We start from the raw sequence: 19160 nt of genomic DNA on the forward strand, positions 1-19160 counted from the left end.
CCCCATAGGAGCCCAGTCTGAGATCGACTTTTTTTTTACTCATCCCCCCTACTACCAGCATCCACCTATTTCCCCACCTTTTACGGGGCGCCGTAAGTGGCGACCCATCAGCGTTCCTGTTCCGTTTTCCCTGTACAATGCATGTCTGCTCTTGAACGGGATTGTGCTAAAAAAAGGAAATGTTGTACTTGTGCAATGACAATAAAGAGCTGCTTCTTCTTCTTTTGCACAATTATCAAATGTTTGGAGTTTCACCTGTAAAACTGGTTTTATAGTTTGTGGTGGATGATACGACCCTTTTAATTCTACAGATGCCACCTTCTGTCAGGTGGAATGAGTACGAAGGCAATTCGGCCACGGTTCAGTTACAATTACAATATATTGCCAAAAGTATTTGGCCACCCATCCAAATGATGAGAATCAGGTGTCCTAATCACTATAAAATGTACATATATAAAATATATATATATATATATATATATATATATTTATATTTTATTTTTATTTTTTATTTTTTTATTTTTATTTTTATATTTCTGGTTCCTACAATATATATCAAAATGTGTATAAAATCAAGCACTCAGGCATGGAGACTGTTTCTACAAACATTTGTGAAAGAATGGGCCGCTCTCAGTGATTTCCAGCGTGGAACTGTCAAAGGATGCTACCTGTGCAACAAATCCAGTCGTGAAATTACTCCTAAATATTCCAAAGTCAACTTTATTATAAGAAAAGTGAAGAGTTTGGGAACAACAGCAACTCAGCCACCAAGTGGTAGGCCACGTAAACTGACAGAGAGGGGTCAGCGGATGCTGAAGCGCATAGTGCAAAGACTTTCTGCACAGTCAGTTGCGACAGAGCTTCAAACTTCTTGTGACCTTCCAATTAGCCCACGTACAGTACGCAGAGAGCGTAATGGAATGGGTTTCCATGGCCGAGCAACTGCATCTAAGCCATACATCGCCAAGTCCAATGCCAAGCGTGGGATGCAGTGGTGTAAAGCCCGTTGGAGGTTGCCAGGAGAACGCTACATTTCGGACTGCATTGTGCCGAGTGTGAAATTTGGTGGAGGAGGAATTATGGTGTGGGGTTGGTTTTTCAGGAGTTACGCTTGGCCCCTTAGTTCCAGGGAAAGGAATTTTGAATGCTCCAGGATACCAAAACATTTTGGACAATTCTATGGGATGGCACTTCAAGTTCATACGTGAGTAAAGGCAGGTGGCCAAATACTTTTGGCAATATAGTGTATATGCTTTCTAACGGGGCTTCAACTGCTTTGAAATAAAAAAAAGACAAAACATGACACGTACCAAAGTCTGTATGCTGCGGTAATCATTGGAAATGCACTTCATATAGGTAGGATTCTCCCAGTATGCAATGCCATCCTCATCAAGGGTGCAGCGACGGAGAATAAGCCCTGTAATTACACACAAACAACTTAGGTTATGTACATACCCATATCACCTCGCTACCTAACTACCACTTTCTTCATGGAGACTGACCCATTGCGTTGGGAGGACATCGCACTGCTGCTGTATCACCGGCAGGAGTCATCTTCCAAACAACGTTGGAAAAGTTGTCCTCGCCACATATTTCATGAGGTTCTAGTCACACCAAAATTTGAATCAATCAGTCATTTTATTTTCCACATTTCAAATTAATGTTACGTAGATGAAAGTAGTGTGAAATGGTAAATGTTCTGTATTTATATAGCGCTTTACTATACCCAAAGCATTATTGACATCAGGCCTGGGCAATTATTTTGACTCGGGGGGCCAAATTTAGAGAAAAAAATGTGTCTGGGGGCCGATATATTTATTTTTAGGAACACTAATACAAAAACTCACAATAATGTCTGATTCAGGGTGTACCCTGCCTTCCGCCCATGTGCAGCTGGGATAGGCTCCAGCACCCCCCGCGACCCCATTAGGGACAAGCGGTAGAAAATAGATGAATGGATGAATGCTAAAAACGTTATGACAGACCGCCTGAAAAACGGGATGTAATTTTAATTTTTTTAACTGAATGAGACACCCAGAAAGTACATGACAATAATGTAGGATTTACAATATTAACTATGACCGATAAAACACTGAATATTAACAAAATATGAATGTCACACCCCCTCTCAATCGACATTATTTATTCAAGCGATACACAACAAAAATGCGAAATATGAACGTGAAGGGTAAAAAAAAAAAACCATCTACAATCTGATATATCACTAAGCTTTACAACTTTCTTGTAAAAATCTCCTTCCGCGTCTGTCCCTGACACCCGCATTTCAGGCTGGCCGCTCAGGAAACACTCTGGGGAAACAAACCACACCCACACTGCTTGGTGTCTCGTCTGAGCTGCTGTGACGTAGGTTACCATAGTAACTAATTAGATTACCATAGTAACTAGTATATCATGCAAAAGCGCAGATTCCAACCATTGAAATACTTTGTATAGTTCAAGACTTACGGTCATTTGAAAACATCACTGCACATCATAATGGCAGCTACAGTTTCCATCTTAAAGACTGTGGAGAATGCATATATGTTTAAGAGTTCCTTTTTTATTCATAGTCATGTTTGGATCAGCTAGTACTTTTCCATTGTATACTCTGTATACCAGTTTCTCTTTGTCTACAGAGGTCTGTTTAGTGTTTTAGACATTGGAATGTGAAGAGGATACATCACCCTCCTTGCCTTATCAGTGTTGGAGAAGGGAGAGGCATTCATTTTTTTTTTGGGGGGGGGGGGGGGGGGGACTGCTTTCCTTTTCAAGAAGTAGTTTTTTTTCCGTTTGAATGTTAGACCAATTCGAGAAGCCGGTATGAATGTATTGGTCTGGGCTGGCCTCCTGAAGCTTCAGTAAAACTTGATAATATTCCTATTCTGTCTTGATGGTCCTTCTTACTCAGCATATATGTCATCGAAAGAACTTGGGATTGACCAGTGACTTTAATTCTCTGAAAGGGAATACTGGGCAGACGCAACAAGATCTAAAAAAAATTTGGGGGAAAGTCCGGCGGGCCAGATTGAAAAGATTAACGGGCCGCATGCAGCCCCCGGGCCTTAATTTGCCCAGGTCTGATTTACATGCATCATACATTACATTTACCCACTGACACATGCACTAATGACGGAAGCTGCTGCCATTAGGAGCAAAGTGGGTGTCTTGCCCAAGGACACACCGGCCACGACTAGGATGGCGGACGCTGGATTCGAACCAGGAACCCTCAAGTTGCTGGCCATGCCGCCCATGGGGTTAAAAAGAGAGTGAGCTGCTTGAGGATGACACCCAGACTTTTCATTTAGGGAGCGGGTGAGAGGGAGGAATTGTCAAGTGCAATGGACAAACTGTCGATTTTGGCTGGAGTGGACTTGGTATCTACAAAGTAGGTCTTCGGTTTAATTATTGTTGAGTTGGAGACAATTGGATGAGAACCACTGCTTGAGTTCAGTGAGGCGTTCAGGAAAGTAGAGAGGGTGGAAGAGGAGTGGTGGGTTTTGCAGAGACTCGAGCGGTAGATCTGGGTGTCATCCGCAGAACAGCGAAAACGTATTTTAGACGGAGTGATGTGGGATCTGAGCTTGTGGCTTGTGCAGCCCTTTGAGACACTGGTGATTTAGGGCTATATAAGTAAACACTGATTGATTGAATTACAGAAAATATTGCCAAGAGGTAAAACATAGATGATGAAAAGCAGGGGCCCCAGGACAAAGCCCTGGGCACACCGGAGGGGATTCGGACGACCTGAGTTGAACAAACTGAGTGTGGTCGGAGAGATGTGATCTGAACCAGTGAAGGCTGGGTGTGTGATGCCAATACTGTGCTATTTATTGAGTGTGTGAAATAGTGTCAAAGGCTGCAGTAAATTCTAGAAGGATGAGGACAGTGAGAAGACCACAATCTGCTGCCAGGAGGAGATTGTTAGCCATTTTCAAAAGTGCTGTTTCAGTGTTGTGGAGAGAGCGGCAACCAGACTGGAATTGTTCGTATAAGTTATTGAACCATAGGTGGGAGTGAAGTTGGGAGGTGACAGTTTTTTCAAGGATTTTTAAAAAGGACACAATGTTTTTTTCCCTTTTTTTTCCAGAATTGGAGTAATGGCTGCTGTTTTAAAAGCTGAGGCAACAATGCCAGTGGTAAGAGATGAATGATGTCAGTCATAAGGTGGATCAGTGAGGGGAGGCAGGCTTTAACCAAAGCAGACGGAGGGGATCTACAGTGCATCCGGAAAGTATTCCACATTTTGTCATGTTACAGCAGTGGTCCCCAACCACCGGGCTGCGGCCCGGTACCGGTCTGTGGATCGATTGGTACCGGGCCGCACAAGAAAAAAAAAAAATATATATATATATATATATATTTTTTTTAATATTTCTGGTTCCTACAATATATATCAATATAGATCAATACAGCCTGCAAGGATACAGTCTGTAAGCACACGATTGTATTTTTTTATGACAAAAATAAATAACTAAATAAATTTAAAAAAAATAAAATACAAAATAAAAAACACAAAATGGAATAAGTTCATTTTTGTCCTCAAAATTAGACAGACAATACCCCATAATGACAATGTGAAAATATTGTATTTTTTTTAATTTTTGCAAATCTATTAAAAATAGGGCGCACCGAATTATAAGGCGCATTAAAGTCTTTTTTTTTTTTTTTTCTAAATGGAAAACACTTCCTTGTGGTCTACATCAGTGGTCCCCAACCACCGGGCCGGACCGATTGGTGCCGGGCCGCACAAGAAAAAAAAAAAAAAAAAATATATATATATATATATATATATATATATATATATATATATATATATATATATATATATATATATATATATATATATATATTTTTTTTTTTTAAATTAAATCAACATAAAAAACACAATATATACATTATTTATCAATATAGATCAATACAGTTTGCAGGGATACAGTCCGTAAGCACAAATTATTGTATTTCTTTATGACAAAAATAAAAAATAAAATTTGTCCCCCGGTCCGTGGGACAAATTTTCAAGCGTTGACCGGTCCGCAGCTACAAAAAGGTTGGGGACCACTGGTCTACATAACATGTAATGGTGGTTCTTTGGTCAAAATGTTGCATAGATGATGTTTTACAGATCATCTTCAAGTCGCTTTCTGACAGTCTCTTCACGATGCACTGTTTTATGGGCGGTCTTATTTACGTAGCTCACCTTCGACAGTGTCTTCTCCCCGTCATCTTTGTTGTAGCGGTGTAGCGTGCAAGGACGGGAGTGGAAGAAGTGTCAAAAGATGGCGCTAACTGTTTTAATGACATTCAGACTTTACTTAAATCAACAACGGAGCAGCATCTTCTCATCCGAGTGCAACAACAATGGTGAAAAGCCGTCCGACCGGAACACTCTTATAACTAGAGTTCTGTGGGTGAATTATCTAAACTCACTATGTTTTTAGGGCTTCCATTTTGGGAAATATAATTAAGAACTTTACACTACTTTATATTAGAAATAGCAACAGCAGAGGATGAATGTCCCATAACAAGAAGATAGAGAAAAAGAAAAAGCTTATCGACTACAGCATCGGCACGGACTACAGTGGCGAACATACGCAAATTTTCAGGACTTATGCAGATCTCAAATACAGATCAGCAGGTACTAGAGGGGAAGAAAAGTTGGTATTGCAAAATATTGTGAAATAAAACGCCAGATAGTATGTCTGCTAATGCGTGCCATTTTGCGGTCCTTATACACACACACCATAGTAATACTTGTATCTCTGACTACGGTAGCCGTAATGGCTGACAATCCATCAGGCGGCGCGGCTTCAAAGTCGTACTAAAACATTTTGACATATTTTTGAGTGCCGTGTGTAATGTTCTTTATTTTCAATGGAACATTTAAAGTTTTGGTGTTGTTTACTGGCGTCATATTGCAGTCTACACGTATCTCTTATGTGTGACTGCCATCTACTGGTCACACTTATCATTACACCATGTACCAAATAACATTGATTCAGGGTCGGTAAGCACAACCAGAATCATTCCGTACATTAGGCGCACCGGGTAATAAGACGCACTGTCGAGTTTGAGAAAATGAAAGGATTTTAAGTGCGCCTTATAGTCTGAAAAATACGGTACATAAGTAATCACAGCATTTGCTCAATACTTGATGCAGGTTGGATGAGAAGCGTATGTACAGAGACATCCTGAATGAAAACTAAAACTTCTCATCAAACCTGATAGAGCTTGAGAGGTGCTGCAAAGAGGAATGGGCATAACTACCCAAGATAGGTGGGCCAAGCATGTGGCATTGTATTCAAACAGACTTCAGACTGTACTTGCTGCCAAAGGTGCATCAACAAAGCATTGAGCAAAGACTGTGACGACTCATATACTTTGCAATTAAAACAAAATGTTCACTGGCATTATAGGGTATTGTGTGTAGAATTTTGAGGACAAAAATCGATGTATTCCATTTTGGAATAAGGCTGTAACAGAATGTGGAAAAAGTAAAGCGCTCTGAATACTTTCTAGGTCCACTGCATTTGTAACTTTTTTTCTCTGAACCTTTTGATGATATTACGGAGCGTAGATGGGGAAATCCCTGAATTACTTGCAATAGCTCGTTGAGAAATGTTGTTCTTAAACTGTTCGACAATTTACTCACGCATTTGTTGACAAAGTGGTGACCCTCGCCCCATCCTTGTTTGTGAATGACTGAGCATTTCATGGAAGATGCTTTTATACCCAATCATGGCACCCACCTGTTCCCAATTAGCCTGTTCACGCTGTGGGATGTTCCAAATAAGCGTTTACTGAGCATTCCTCAACTTTATCAGTCTTTTTTGCCACTTGCGCCAGCTTTTTTGAACACGTTGCAGGCATCAAATTCCAAATGAGCTAATATTTGTAAAAAAATTAAGTTTTCCAGTTCGAACGTTAAGAATCTTGTCTTTGCAGTCTATTCAATTGAATATAGGTTGAAAAGTATTTGCAAATCATTGTATTCTGTTTTTATTGACCATTTACACAACGTTGATTGTTCTGATGCGGATATGTAAATTACTTTAAGCTTACACACACGAGGTAGTGTAATACACTTTTGTAGTCATATTTTTATGAAAACCCAATTTTTATTCTAATTTTATCTACACTTTTTATATATTTACATACATTTTATTCTTGCTTATTATTTGTGTATTATTTGCTGTATTGTTAAAATGCTCTTCTGTTACAAAGATTTTTAGGTGAGGGAAAATTCTAAATAGTGACTGAGATATGGCACCGCCCTATGGAATGTTTACACTGACAACAAAAAAATAAACATTATAGTCTATATTTCAGAACAATTCCCACCAATAAAGTAATATTGGAGCAAATTTAAATGACTCTGATCCACATTTATCTTACAACGGCTACCCGTGATTATTTCCTTGATAATAAAAAAATGTTTCACTGTCATTATGAGGTATTGTGTGTAGAATTTTAAGGACAAAAAAATCGATTTATTCCATTTTGGAATGAGGCTGTAACAAAACAAAATGTGGAAAAAGTGAAGTGCTGTGAATACTTTCTGTGTCCACTGTATTTTTCACTTTTCTCATTCATTGTTCCGATGTGGATATGTAAATTACTTTAAGTTTACACACACGAGGTAGTGAAATAAACTTTTGTAGTCATATTGTAATTATATTCCAATTTGTATTCTTATTTTATGTACACTTTTTATATATTTACACACATTTTATTCTTGCTTATTATTTGTGTATTATTTGCTGTATTGTTAAAATGCTCTTCTGTTACAAAGATTTTTAGGTGAGGGAAAATTCTAAATAGTGACTGAGATATGGCACCACCCTATGGAATGTTCACAATGACAACAAAAAAATAAACATTATAGTCTATATTTCAGAACAATTCCCACCAATAAAGTAATATTGGAGCAAATTTAAATGACTCTGATCCACATTTATCTTACAACTGCTACCCGTGATTATTTCCTTGGTAATAAAAAAACGTTCCACTGTCATTATGAGGTATTGTGAGTAGAATTTTAAGGACCAAAAAATTGGTTTATTCTATTTTGGAATAAGGCTGTAACATAACAAAATGTGGAAAAAGTGAAGTGCTGTGAATACTTTGTGTCCACTGTATTTTTCACTTTTCTCATTCATTGTTCCGATGTGGATATGTAAATTACTTTAAGCTTACGAGGTAGTGAAATAAACTTTTGTAGTCATATTTTAATTATATTCCAATTTTTATTCTAATTTTATTTACACTTTTTATATATTCACACACATTTTATTGTTGCTTGTTATTTGTGTATTATTTGCTGTATTGTTAAAAGGCTCTTCTGTTACAAAGATTTTTAGGTGAGGGAAATATCTAAATAGTGACTGAGATATTGCACCACCCTATGGAATGTTTACACTGAAAACAAATATACATAAATTATAGTCTATATTTCAGAATCCACCAATCAAGTAATATTGCTGCAAATTTAAATTATTCTGATCCACATTGATCTTACAACTGCTACCCGTGATTATTTCCTTGATAATAAAAACAAAATTTCACTGTCATTATGAGGTATTGTGTGTAGAATTTTAAGGACAAAAAAAATCAATGTATTCCATTTTGGAATAAGGCTGTAACATAACAAAATGTGGAAAAAGTGAAGTGCTGTGAATACTTTCTGTGTCCACTGTATTTTTCACTTTTCTCATTCATTGTTCCGATGTGGATATGTAAATTACTTTAAGCTTACACACACGAGGTAGTGAAATAAACTTTTATAGTCATATTTTAATTATATTCCAATTTTTATTCTAATTTTATTTACACTTTTTATATATTCACACACATTTTATTCTTGCTTGTTATTTGTGTATTATTTGCTGTATTGTTAAAAGGCTCTTCTGTTACAAAGATTTTTAGGTGAGGGAAATATCTAAATAGTGACTGAGATATTGCACCACCCTATGGAATGTTTACACTGAAAACAAATATACATAAATTATAGTCTATATTTCAGAATCCACCAATCAAGTAATATTGTTGCAAATTTAAATTATTCTGATCCACATTGATCTTACAACTGCTACCCGTGATTATTTCCTTGATAATAAAAAAAATTTCCACTGTCATTATGAGGTATTGTGTGTAGAATTTTAAGGACCAAAAAATTGGTTTATTCCATTTTGGAATAAGGCTGTAACATAACAAAATGTGGAAAAAGTGAAGTGCTGTGAATACTTTCTGTCTCCACTGTATTTTTCACTTTTCTCATTCATTGTTCCGATGTGGATATGTAAATTACTTTAAGCTTACACACACGAGGTACTGAAATAAACTTTTGTAGTCATATTTTAATTATATTCCAATTTTTATTCTAATTTTATTTACACTTTTTATATATTCACACACATTTTATTCTTGCTTGTTATTTGTGTATTATTTGCTGTATTGTTAAAAGGCTCTTCTGTTACAAAGATTTTTAGGTGAGGGAAATATCTAAATAGTGACTGAGATATTGCACCACCCTATGGAATGTTTACACTGTCAATCAATCAATCAATCAATGTTTATTTATATAGCCCTAAATCACAAGTGTCTAAAAGGGCTGTACAAGCCACAACGACATCCTCGGTACAGAGCCCACATACGGGCAAGGAAAAACTCACCCCAGTGGGACGTCGGTGAATGACTATGAGAAACCTTGGAGAGGACCGCATATGTGGGTAACCCCCCCCCTCTAGGGGAGACCGAAAGCAATGGATGTCGAGTGGGTCTGACATAACATTGTGAAAGTCCAGTCCACAGTGGATCCAACACATCAGCGAGAGTCCAGTCCACAGCGGGGCCAACAGGAAACCATCCCGAAAACAAATACCGGTATACATAAATTATAGTCTATATTTCAGAATCCACCAATCAAGTAATATTGGTGCAAATTTTAATTATTCTGATCCACATTGATCTTACAACTGCTACCCGTGATTATTTCCTTGGTAATAAAAAAACGTTCCACTGTCATTATGAGGTATTGTGAGTAGAATTTTAAGGACCAAAAAATTGGTTTATTCCATTTTGGAATAAGGCTGTAACATAACAAAATGTGGAAAAAGTGAAGTGCTGTGAATACTTTCTGTGTCCACTGTATTTTTCACTTTTCTCATTCATTGTTCCGATGTGGATATGTAAATTACTTTAAGCTTACACACACGAGGTAGTGAAATAAACTTTTGTAGTCATATTTTAATTATATTCCAATTTTTATTCTAATTTTATTTACACTTTTTATATATTCACACACATTTTATTCTTGCTTGTTATTTGTACATTATTTGCTGTATTGTTAAAAGGCTCTTCTGTTACAAAGATTTTTAGGTGAGGGAAATATCTAAATAGTGACTGAGATATTGCACCACCCTATGGAATGTTTACACTGAAAACAAATATACATAAATTATAGTCTATATTTCAGAATCCACCAATCAAGTAATATTGCTGCAAATTTAAATTATTCTGATCCACATTGATCTTACAACTGCTACCCGTGATTATTTCCTTGATAATAAAAACAAAATTTCACTGTCATTATGAGGTATTGTGTGTAGAATTTTAAGGACAAAAAAAATCAATGTATTCCATTTTGGAATAAGGCTGTAACATAACAAAATGTGGAAAAAGTGAAGTGCTGTGAATACTTTCTGTGTCCACTGTATTTTTCACTTTTCTCATTCATTGTTCCGATGTGGATATGTAAATTACTTTAAGCTTACACACACGAGGTAGTGAAATAAACTTTTGTAGTCATATTTTAATTATATTCCAATTTTTATTCTAATTTTATTTACACTTTTTATATATTCACACACATTTTATTCTTGCTTGTTATTTGTGTATTATTTGCTGTATTGTTAAAAGGCTCTTCTGTTACAAAGATTTTTAGGTGAGGGAAATATCTAAATAGTGACTGAGATATTGCACCACCCTATGGAATGTTTACACTGAAAACAAATATACATAAATTATAGTCTATATTTCAGAATCCACCAATCAAGTAATATTGTTGCAAATTTAAATTATTCTGATCCACATTGATCTTACAACTGCTACCCGTGATTATTTCCTTGATAATAAAAAAAATTTCCACTGTCATTATGAGGTATTGTGTGTAGAATTTTAAGGACCAAAAAATTGGTTTATTCCATTTTGGAATAAGGCTGTAACATAACAAAATGTGGAAAAAGTGAAGTGCTGTGAATACTTTCTGTCTCCACTGTATTTTTCACTTTTCTCATTCATTGTTCCGATGTGGATATGTAAATTACTTTAAGCTTACACACACGAGGTACTGAAATAAACTTTTGTAGTCATATTTTAATTATATTCCAATTTTTATTCTAATTTTATTTACACTTTTTATATATTCACACACATTTTATTCTTGCTTGTTATTTGTGTATTATTTGCTGTATTGTTAAAAGGCTCTTCTGTTACAAAGATTTTTAGGTGAGGGAAATATCTAAATAGTGACTGAGATATTGCACCACCCTATGGAATGTTTACACTGTCAATCAATCAATCAATCAATGTTTATTTATATAGCCCTAAATCACAAGTGTCTCAAAGGGCTGTACAAGCCACAACGACATCCTCGGTACAGAGCCCACATACGGGCAAGGAAAACTCACCCCAGTGGGACGTCGGTGAATGACTATGAGAAACCTTGGAGAGGACCGCATATGTGGGTAACCTCCCCCCCCCTCTAGGGGAGACCGAAAGCAATGGATGTCGAGTGGGTCTGACATAACATTGTGAAAGTCCAGTCCACAGTGGATCCAACACATCAGCGAGAGTCCAGTCCACAGCGGGGCCAACAGGAAACCATCCCGAAAACAAATACCGGTATACATAAATTATAGTCTATATTTCAGAATCCACCAATCAAGTAATATTGGTGCAAATTTTAATTATTCTGATCCACATTGATCTTACAACTGCTACCCGTGATTATTTCCTTGGTAATAAAAAAACGTTCCACTGTCATTATGAGGTATTGTGAGTAGAATTTTAAGGACCAAAAAATTGGTTTATTCCATTTTGGAATAAGGCTGTAACATAACAAAATGTGGAAAAAGTGAAGTGCTGTGAATACTTTCTGTGTCCACTGTATTTTTCACTTTTCTCATTCATTGTTCCGATGTGGATATGTAAATTACTTTAAGCTTACACACACGAGGTAGTGAAATAAACTTTTGTAGTCATATTTTAATTATATTCCAATTTTTATTCTAATTTTATTTACACTTTTTATATATTCACACACATTTTATTCTTGCTTGTTATTTGTACATTATTTGCTGTATTGTTAAAAGGCTCTTCTGTTACAAAGATTTTTAGGTGAGGGAAATATCTAAATAGTGACTGAGATATTGCACCACCCTATGGAATGTTTACACTGAAAACAAATATACATAAATTATAGTCTATATTTCAGAATCCACCAATCAAGTAATATTGCTGCAAATTTAAATTATTCTGATCCACATTTATCTTACAACTGCTACCCGTGATTATTTCCTTGATAATAAAAACAAAATTTCACTGTCATTATGAGGTATTGTGTGTAGAATTTTAAGGACAAAAAAATAGATTTATTCCATTTTGGATTAAGGCTGTAACATAAGAAAATGTGGAAAAAGTGAAGCGCTGTGAATACTTTCCAGATGCACTTTAAATGACAGGATAAAGTAACATTCAGTAATGTCTAGGTGAGAAGGCAGTAGAAATACTTGAGTGAGGGAGAATGTACTGAGGCTGAAGGAAAGATGAAGGAAGGTGCTGGTTAATTTGGGTACTTTTGGAATTGAAAAATGACATGAGGGTTCTTATTAAGAAAACAGATGAGTCCATATGAGAGGGAAGTGTATGTGGTGGGCTCGCAATATTGTCAAGAAGAAAAAAAACACTGCTTTTAAATTGCCTTCATTAGTACAGATGAAAGATGCTGCCTGGTTCCGACAGTCTTTGTAATGTTGGAGATGATGAATGTACATGCCATTCAACCTTTCACTTACCGGGGCATCTTTTTTCATTACAGTGCCGGATCTCTTCCTTTTCTGCAGGACAAGTCTGCCCTCCAAAAAAGGGCCCATAACATATTCTGCTCCTCTGCTGGCTCCCCCCACCACAAGTCTTGGAACAACTTGACCACAGAGACCAAGGCTGCCACCTACCATCCACTGAAAGGAAAGGAGCATTTGTTACACCGAGAGTGGACTTGTTTGATGCACACACTGGAGTCAAGCATAACGACGTGTAGAGTCATCACCATTTTGTACAACGTTCAAATTAAACAATGACTACTCAATAAACATGGTCTTCATCATCATGGCTCCTACCAGGGCATTCCCCAAGGAAGCAGTCGACAGTCTCCAGCCACTCTCCTTTGCATTCTGAACCTCCATATGAGGGGCCATTACATTCCCTTGTCCTCTGCGTGGTCCCATTGGAGCAGGAAGCTGAGCACGAGCTCCAACTTGACCACTCATTCCACACGCCATCCACTGAAAATTGCCAAGACAAAAAACAAACAAAGAACGAACGGGATGAAATATATATTATATATATTAGGTCAGGAAAAATCACGGAGGCTGTTTCATCCCTACAAGCTTGTTTCGCAGGTTTCCCTGCTCTTCAGGGGAGTTTATAAACTATGCTAACGTAAACATGCATACAGTTAGCCTGTTTCAAATACCAAGATATATGCACTGCAAAAAGTCAGTGTTCAAAAACAAGAAAAAAAATACAAAAATTAGGGGAATTTTACTTGAACTAAGCAAAATTATCTGCCAATAGAACAAGAAAATGTGGCTTGTCAAGACTTTCCAAAAACAAGTAAAATTAGCTAACCTCAAGGAACCCCAAAATACCTTAAATTAGTATTTTCTCACTGATAATAAGTGCACTTTTCTTGATAGAAAAAACAAATGTGAGACCTTTTTTCTCTCAATATGTTGAAAAATATTCTTAAATGAAGTAAATGCTAGTGCCATTATCTTGACATAATGATATGCGCTCGGCATTACATTTCTTGCATTTTCCCATCGATAACATGACATCATCGCGCCAAGTGCGTGCTCTTTCAGCCAATTAGTGCACAAGGAATATATATATATATATATATATATATATATATATATATATATATATATATATATATATATATATATATATATATATATATATATATATATATATATATTTACAGCCCGGCCCCCGACCCAATTTTTTTTTTATTGTAATTTTGAGGAGTTTATCTGAATGTGCATGAACTATTTCTGTTCAAAATTGTTTGAAATGTTAAATGTTTAAATATTAATTGTCAGTTTACTGTACTGTGCCAACTGTACTACTATATGAGTACATCTTTTCTATTGTTTCATTGAAAATCAAACAGCAAAGTCCATTTGGCTGTCATCTGTTTTAATTATGAGACAAAACTGTGTCAAAGTAACGATTTTTTATTTCATGCTTGAAGTAAGAAATGATTACTTTAAAAAAGTCGTTTTATACTTGTGAGTGTTGATGACACAACTTCGCAACAGTTGATATTCTAGTTTCAAGCATGTTTTACTCAATATAGGTCATCAATATCTTACTGATATAATTTAGGACCAAAACCCTTAAAACAAGTAAAACACTCTAACATAAAATCTGCTTAGTGAGAAGAATTATCTTATCAGACAGAAAATAATCAAATATCACCCTTACTTGAGATATTTTATCTTACTTAGGTTTCAGTTTTTGCAGTGTGGATGTAAGGTGTAGGGTTGCGGAATTAGACAAAAAAAACGTAAAATTTGCAAAAAGAGAGTTAGCAGTTTGATTTTAGCGTGCTAGCATGCTAACGTTAGCACGCGAACAGTTAACATGTGTCACATTTCAAGGTATAAGACTAAAGTGTACGGCTGCGGAATTGGACAAAAAAGTATAATATTAGCTGGAAACGTTCTAATGCTAATGTTAGCATACAAGGATGCTAACATTAGCACTAGAACGTTTCCAGCTAATATACTTTTTTGCATAATAGCATATTAGCATGCTAACATTAGCATGAGACTGTTTTATGCTATGTTTTATGCATATATATATATATATATATATATATATATATATATATATATATATATATATATATATATATATATACATATATATATATAAGTATCCACAGCTTTGTCGACACTGCAGGCAAAGAAGATTAACCAGCAAGGTAAAGTGGATTTTATGTTTTATTCCTAATCATTGGAGCATCCTCAAGGCTCAAGGTGACTTTATTTGTACCCGTAGGTAGATTTGTTTTGCAGTGAAAAATAAGGGATGGTATCTGCATAGGCATTCAAATAAATATAACAGAAGTGTTGACATAAAACAAACCACAGCATGATAAAGTACTGAGAGGCTGCCTGGGACCACTACCAGGAAAAGAAGAAAAAGTCACATAAGACAAAATAAGACAAATTTGGCAATAGAGTAAAATGTTCACCTTAAACCGAGAATATCCATCACCCCTTTGTTTGTTTGATATAGCATACATTTTTTTTTATATTGTGTTCACTAAAATATGAACTTGTCGAGGCTGCAACCCAATATTCAGGTTTTCATTGCCTCAATACACTTTCCTATTTACGAACCCTGTTTAAGAACTAGATACAAAACCCAAAACCAGTGAAGTTGGCACGTTGTGGAATTTGTGAATAAAAGCAAAATACAATGATTTGCAAATCCTTTTCAACTTATATTCAATTGAATAGACTGCAAAGACGAGATATTTAATGTTGGACTTGAGAAAGGTATTTTTTGTGTGCAAATAATCATTAACTTAGAATTTAATGGCAGCAACACATTGCAAAAGAGTTGGCACCAGGGCATTTTTACCACTGTGTTACACGGCCTTTCCTTTTAGCAACACTCAGTAAACGTTTGGGAACTGAGGAGACACATTTTTTAAGCTTCTCTGGTGGAATTCTTTCCCATTCTTGCTTGATGTACAGCTTAAGTTGTTCAACAGTCCGGGGTCTCCGTTGATGTATTTTAGGCTTCATAATGCGCCACACATCTTCTACGGGAGACAGTTCTGGACTACAGGCAGGCCAGTCTAGTACCTGCATTATTTTAATACAAGGCCACGCTGTTGTAACACGTGGCTTGGCATTGTCTGGCTGAAATAAGCAGGGGCGTCCTTCATAACGTTGCTTGGATGGCAACATATGTTGCTCCAAAACCTGTATGTAGCTTTCAGCATTAATGGTGCCTTCACAGATGTGTAAGTTACCCATGTCTTGGGCACTAATACACCCCCATACCATCACAGATGCTGGCTTTTCAACTTTGCGCCTATAACAATCCGGATGGTTCTTTTCCTCTTTGGCCCGGAGGACACGACGTCCACAGTTTCCAAAAACAATTTGAAATGTGGACTCGTCAGACCACAGGACACTTTTCCACTTTGCATCAGTCCATCTTAGATGAGCTCGGGCCCAGCGGAGCCGGCGGCGTTTCTGGGTGTTGTTGATAAATAGCTTTGGCTTTGCATAGTAGAGTTTTAACTTGCACTTACAGATGTAGCGACCAACTGTAGTTACTGACAGTTTTCTGAAGTGTTCCTGAGCCCATGTGATGATATCCTTTACACACTGATGTCGCTTTTTGATGCAGTACCGCCTGAGGGACCGATGGTCACGGGCTTAGCCGCTTACGTGCAGTGATTTCTCCAGATTCTCTGAACATTTTGATGACATTACGGACCGTAGATGGGGAAATCCCTAATTTCCTTGCAATAGCTCGTTGAGAAATGTTGTTCTTAAACTGTTCAACAATTTGCTCACGCATTAGTTGACAAAGTGGTGACCCTCGCCCCATCCTTGTTTGTGAATGACTGAGCATTTCATGCAAGCTGCTTTTATACCCAATCATGGCACCCACCTGTTCCCAAATAGCCTGTTCACCTGTGGGATGTTCCAAATAAGTGTTTGATGAGCATTCCTCAACTTTATCAGTCTTTTTTGCCACTTGTGCCAGCTTTCTTGAAACATGTTGCAGGCATCAAATTCCAATTTGGCTAATATTTGCAAAAAATAACCAAGTTTTCCGGTTGTCTTTGCAGTCTATTCAATTGAAAATAGGTTGAAAAGGATTTGAAAATCATCGTATTCTGTTTTTATTTACACAACGTGCCAACTTCACTGGTTTTGGGGTTCGTAAATTCATAAACCAAGGTTCCTCTGTAATTTTAACCAGTTTCTGATCTCTTCTCGTCCTAAAGATGAGGTAAATAATTTTACTTGTAAACTCACCAGCTGCCATAATGCATGTTGAACACAGCATGGAGGATGGTGTCTTACCTGGACAGACAGCTATGTTACAGAATTTGGTCTGTTTCTCTGGACCCTCACAGGGATCTCCTCCGAACTGGGGAGGGGTGCAGGTCCGTGTTCGGGACCTGTAACCTCTACCACAGGTTGATGAACATAAACTCCAAGGAGACCATTCATCCCAAGCGCCAGCCACTGCAAATAGAGAAGCTGGAGTCTAAATGTACATACCACAAGACCCATATGGTTGTAGTTGTTTGCCTTTAAATGTTTTAATTGATCATTTGGTTTGATTTTGTCTTTAAAACAAGAGTATTGCTCAATTAAAATAGCAAAAATGTGGGCCATAGACTTCTTAGTAGGGGGTGAGGCTGGCTACAAAGGGTGTGAGAGTGTCCAGGAGAGGGCTTGGCAAGCGCAAGGAGTGGACTGGACGAGTGGGACGGGGAACTTACCTGGACAAACAGCAGGGTTGCAAGTCCTCTGCTCTTGCAGGGGCCCACTACACTGGGTGCTGTAGGAGGAGGAGACACAGAAACGAGTGCGACTCTGCCAGCCCTCTCCACATGTGGCAGAACACACACTCCATGCTGACCACTCCTCACCTGAGGCTGAGTCTACTGAGGAGGAAGGGTGGGTAAAGCATGGGACAGTAGAAAAAAGAGGAAGAGGGAAGGAGAGGGGCCATAACTAATTAGCATGCAGGATGTAGCCTCTGAAGGTCTGGCGTGCTGCGGTACATTGCGCCTTCTTACAACATGCACCTGATAGATAGATCAGAATGTCCAATTCCACAGATAGGAAAGCATGTTAACATGAAATCTTATAGGACAAAACACATGCATTCTAGGTGGCCCATGGTATAACAACACCCCACAGTGTGATCCCTGTAATAAAAACAAGTTGCCATGCAGGGCCCTGAAGATAATGTACATGGATGGGGATTACTTACATATTTATATTCAAAATATTGCAATATTGAGTTAAACTTTCCACAAAGGCAGATGTAACTTGTCTCTGCACTTGTCATGGGGGTGGCTTTGATAGTCTATCCTTTCCAATGACTTTCTTTATCATTGATAAAGGCAACTGGCCCTGTATATGACTCTCACCTCGCCAATGGCTTTGACTGTCGAGACAAGAGTTGACCAGAATTTACAAAGCGAATATTGAGAAGCAGGGAGAAACAATGATAAGGAGTTTTTTTGTGTGTATAGGTTTACATTAGGGCTGCATCCATCCATCCATTTTCTACCGCTGATCCCTTATGGGGTCGCGGGGGGTGCTGGCAGATACTGATTATTTTAGTAATAAATTGAATATGTATTTGAATAATTAAGTAATCGCATGTTAAGCACTTTCTAGCCTTAATGCATCTTCTAGGGAGACTAATTGGATTAATAATATATATATATATATATATATATATATATATATATATATATATATATATATATATATATATATATATATATATATATATATATATATATATATATATATATATATATATATATATATATAAATATATATATATATATATATATATATATATATATATATATATATATATATGCAACACAGTGGAAGAGGGGTTAGTGCATCTGCCTCACAATACGAAGGTCCTGAGTAGGGATGTCCGATAATGGCTTTTTGCCGATATCCAACATTCCGATATTGTCAAACTCCTTAATTACCAATACCGATATCAACCGAACGCCTCCCTAGGGAGGTGTTTAGGGCACGTCCGACCGGTAAGAGGCCACGGGGAAGACCCAGGACACGTTGGGA

General features: G+C 37.0%; 1 protein-coding gene across 1 annotated transcript in view; it reads right to left on the reverse strand.

Annotated features, from left to right (window-relative positions):
* Nucleotides 1-19160, reverse strand: part of adgrb1a (adhesion G protein-coupled receptor B1a) — a 373647-nt gene that overhangs the window by 203347 nt on the left and 151140 nt on the right. Inside the window, exons 7-12 of the mRNA XM_062063764.1 lie at nucleotides 17825-17989; nucleotides 17400-17564; nucleotides 13395-13559; nucleotides 13071-13235; nucleotides 1503-1604; nucleotides 1311-1417 (exon numbers count right to left, since the gene is read on the reverse strand). Coding sequence (XP_061919748.1) covers nucleotides 1311-1417; nucleotides 1503-1604; nucleotides 13071-13235; nucleotides 13395-13559; nucleotides 17400-17564; nucleotides 17825-17989 — 869 coding nt within the window. The remainder of the gene's footprint in view (nucleotides 1-1310; nucleotides 1418-1502; nucleotides 1605-13070; nucleotides 13236-13394; nucleotides 13560-17399; nucleotides 17565-17824; nucleotides 17990-19160) is intronic.

Source organism: Entelurus aequoreus, linkage group LG11 (genome assembly GCF_033978785.1).
Source record: "Entelurus aequoreus isolate RoL-2023_Sb linkage group LG11, RoL_Eaeq_v1.1, whole genome shotgun sequence".
In the NCBI taxonomy this organism is placed as follows: domain Eukaryota; kingdom Metazoa; phylum Chordata; class Actinopteri; order Syngnathiformes; family Syngnathidae; genus Entelurus; species Entelurus aequoreus.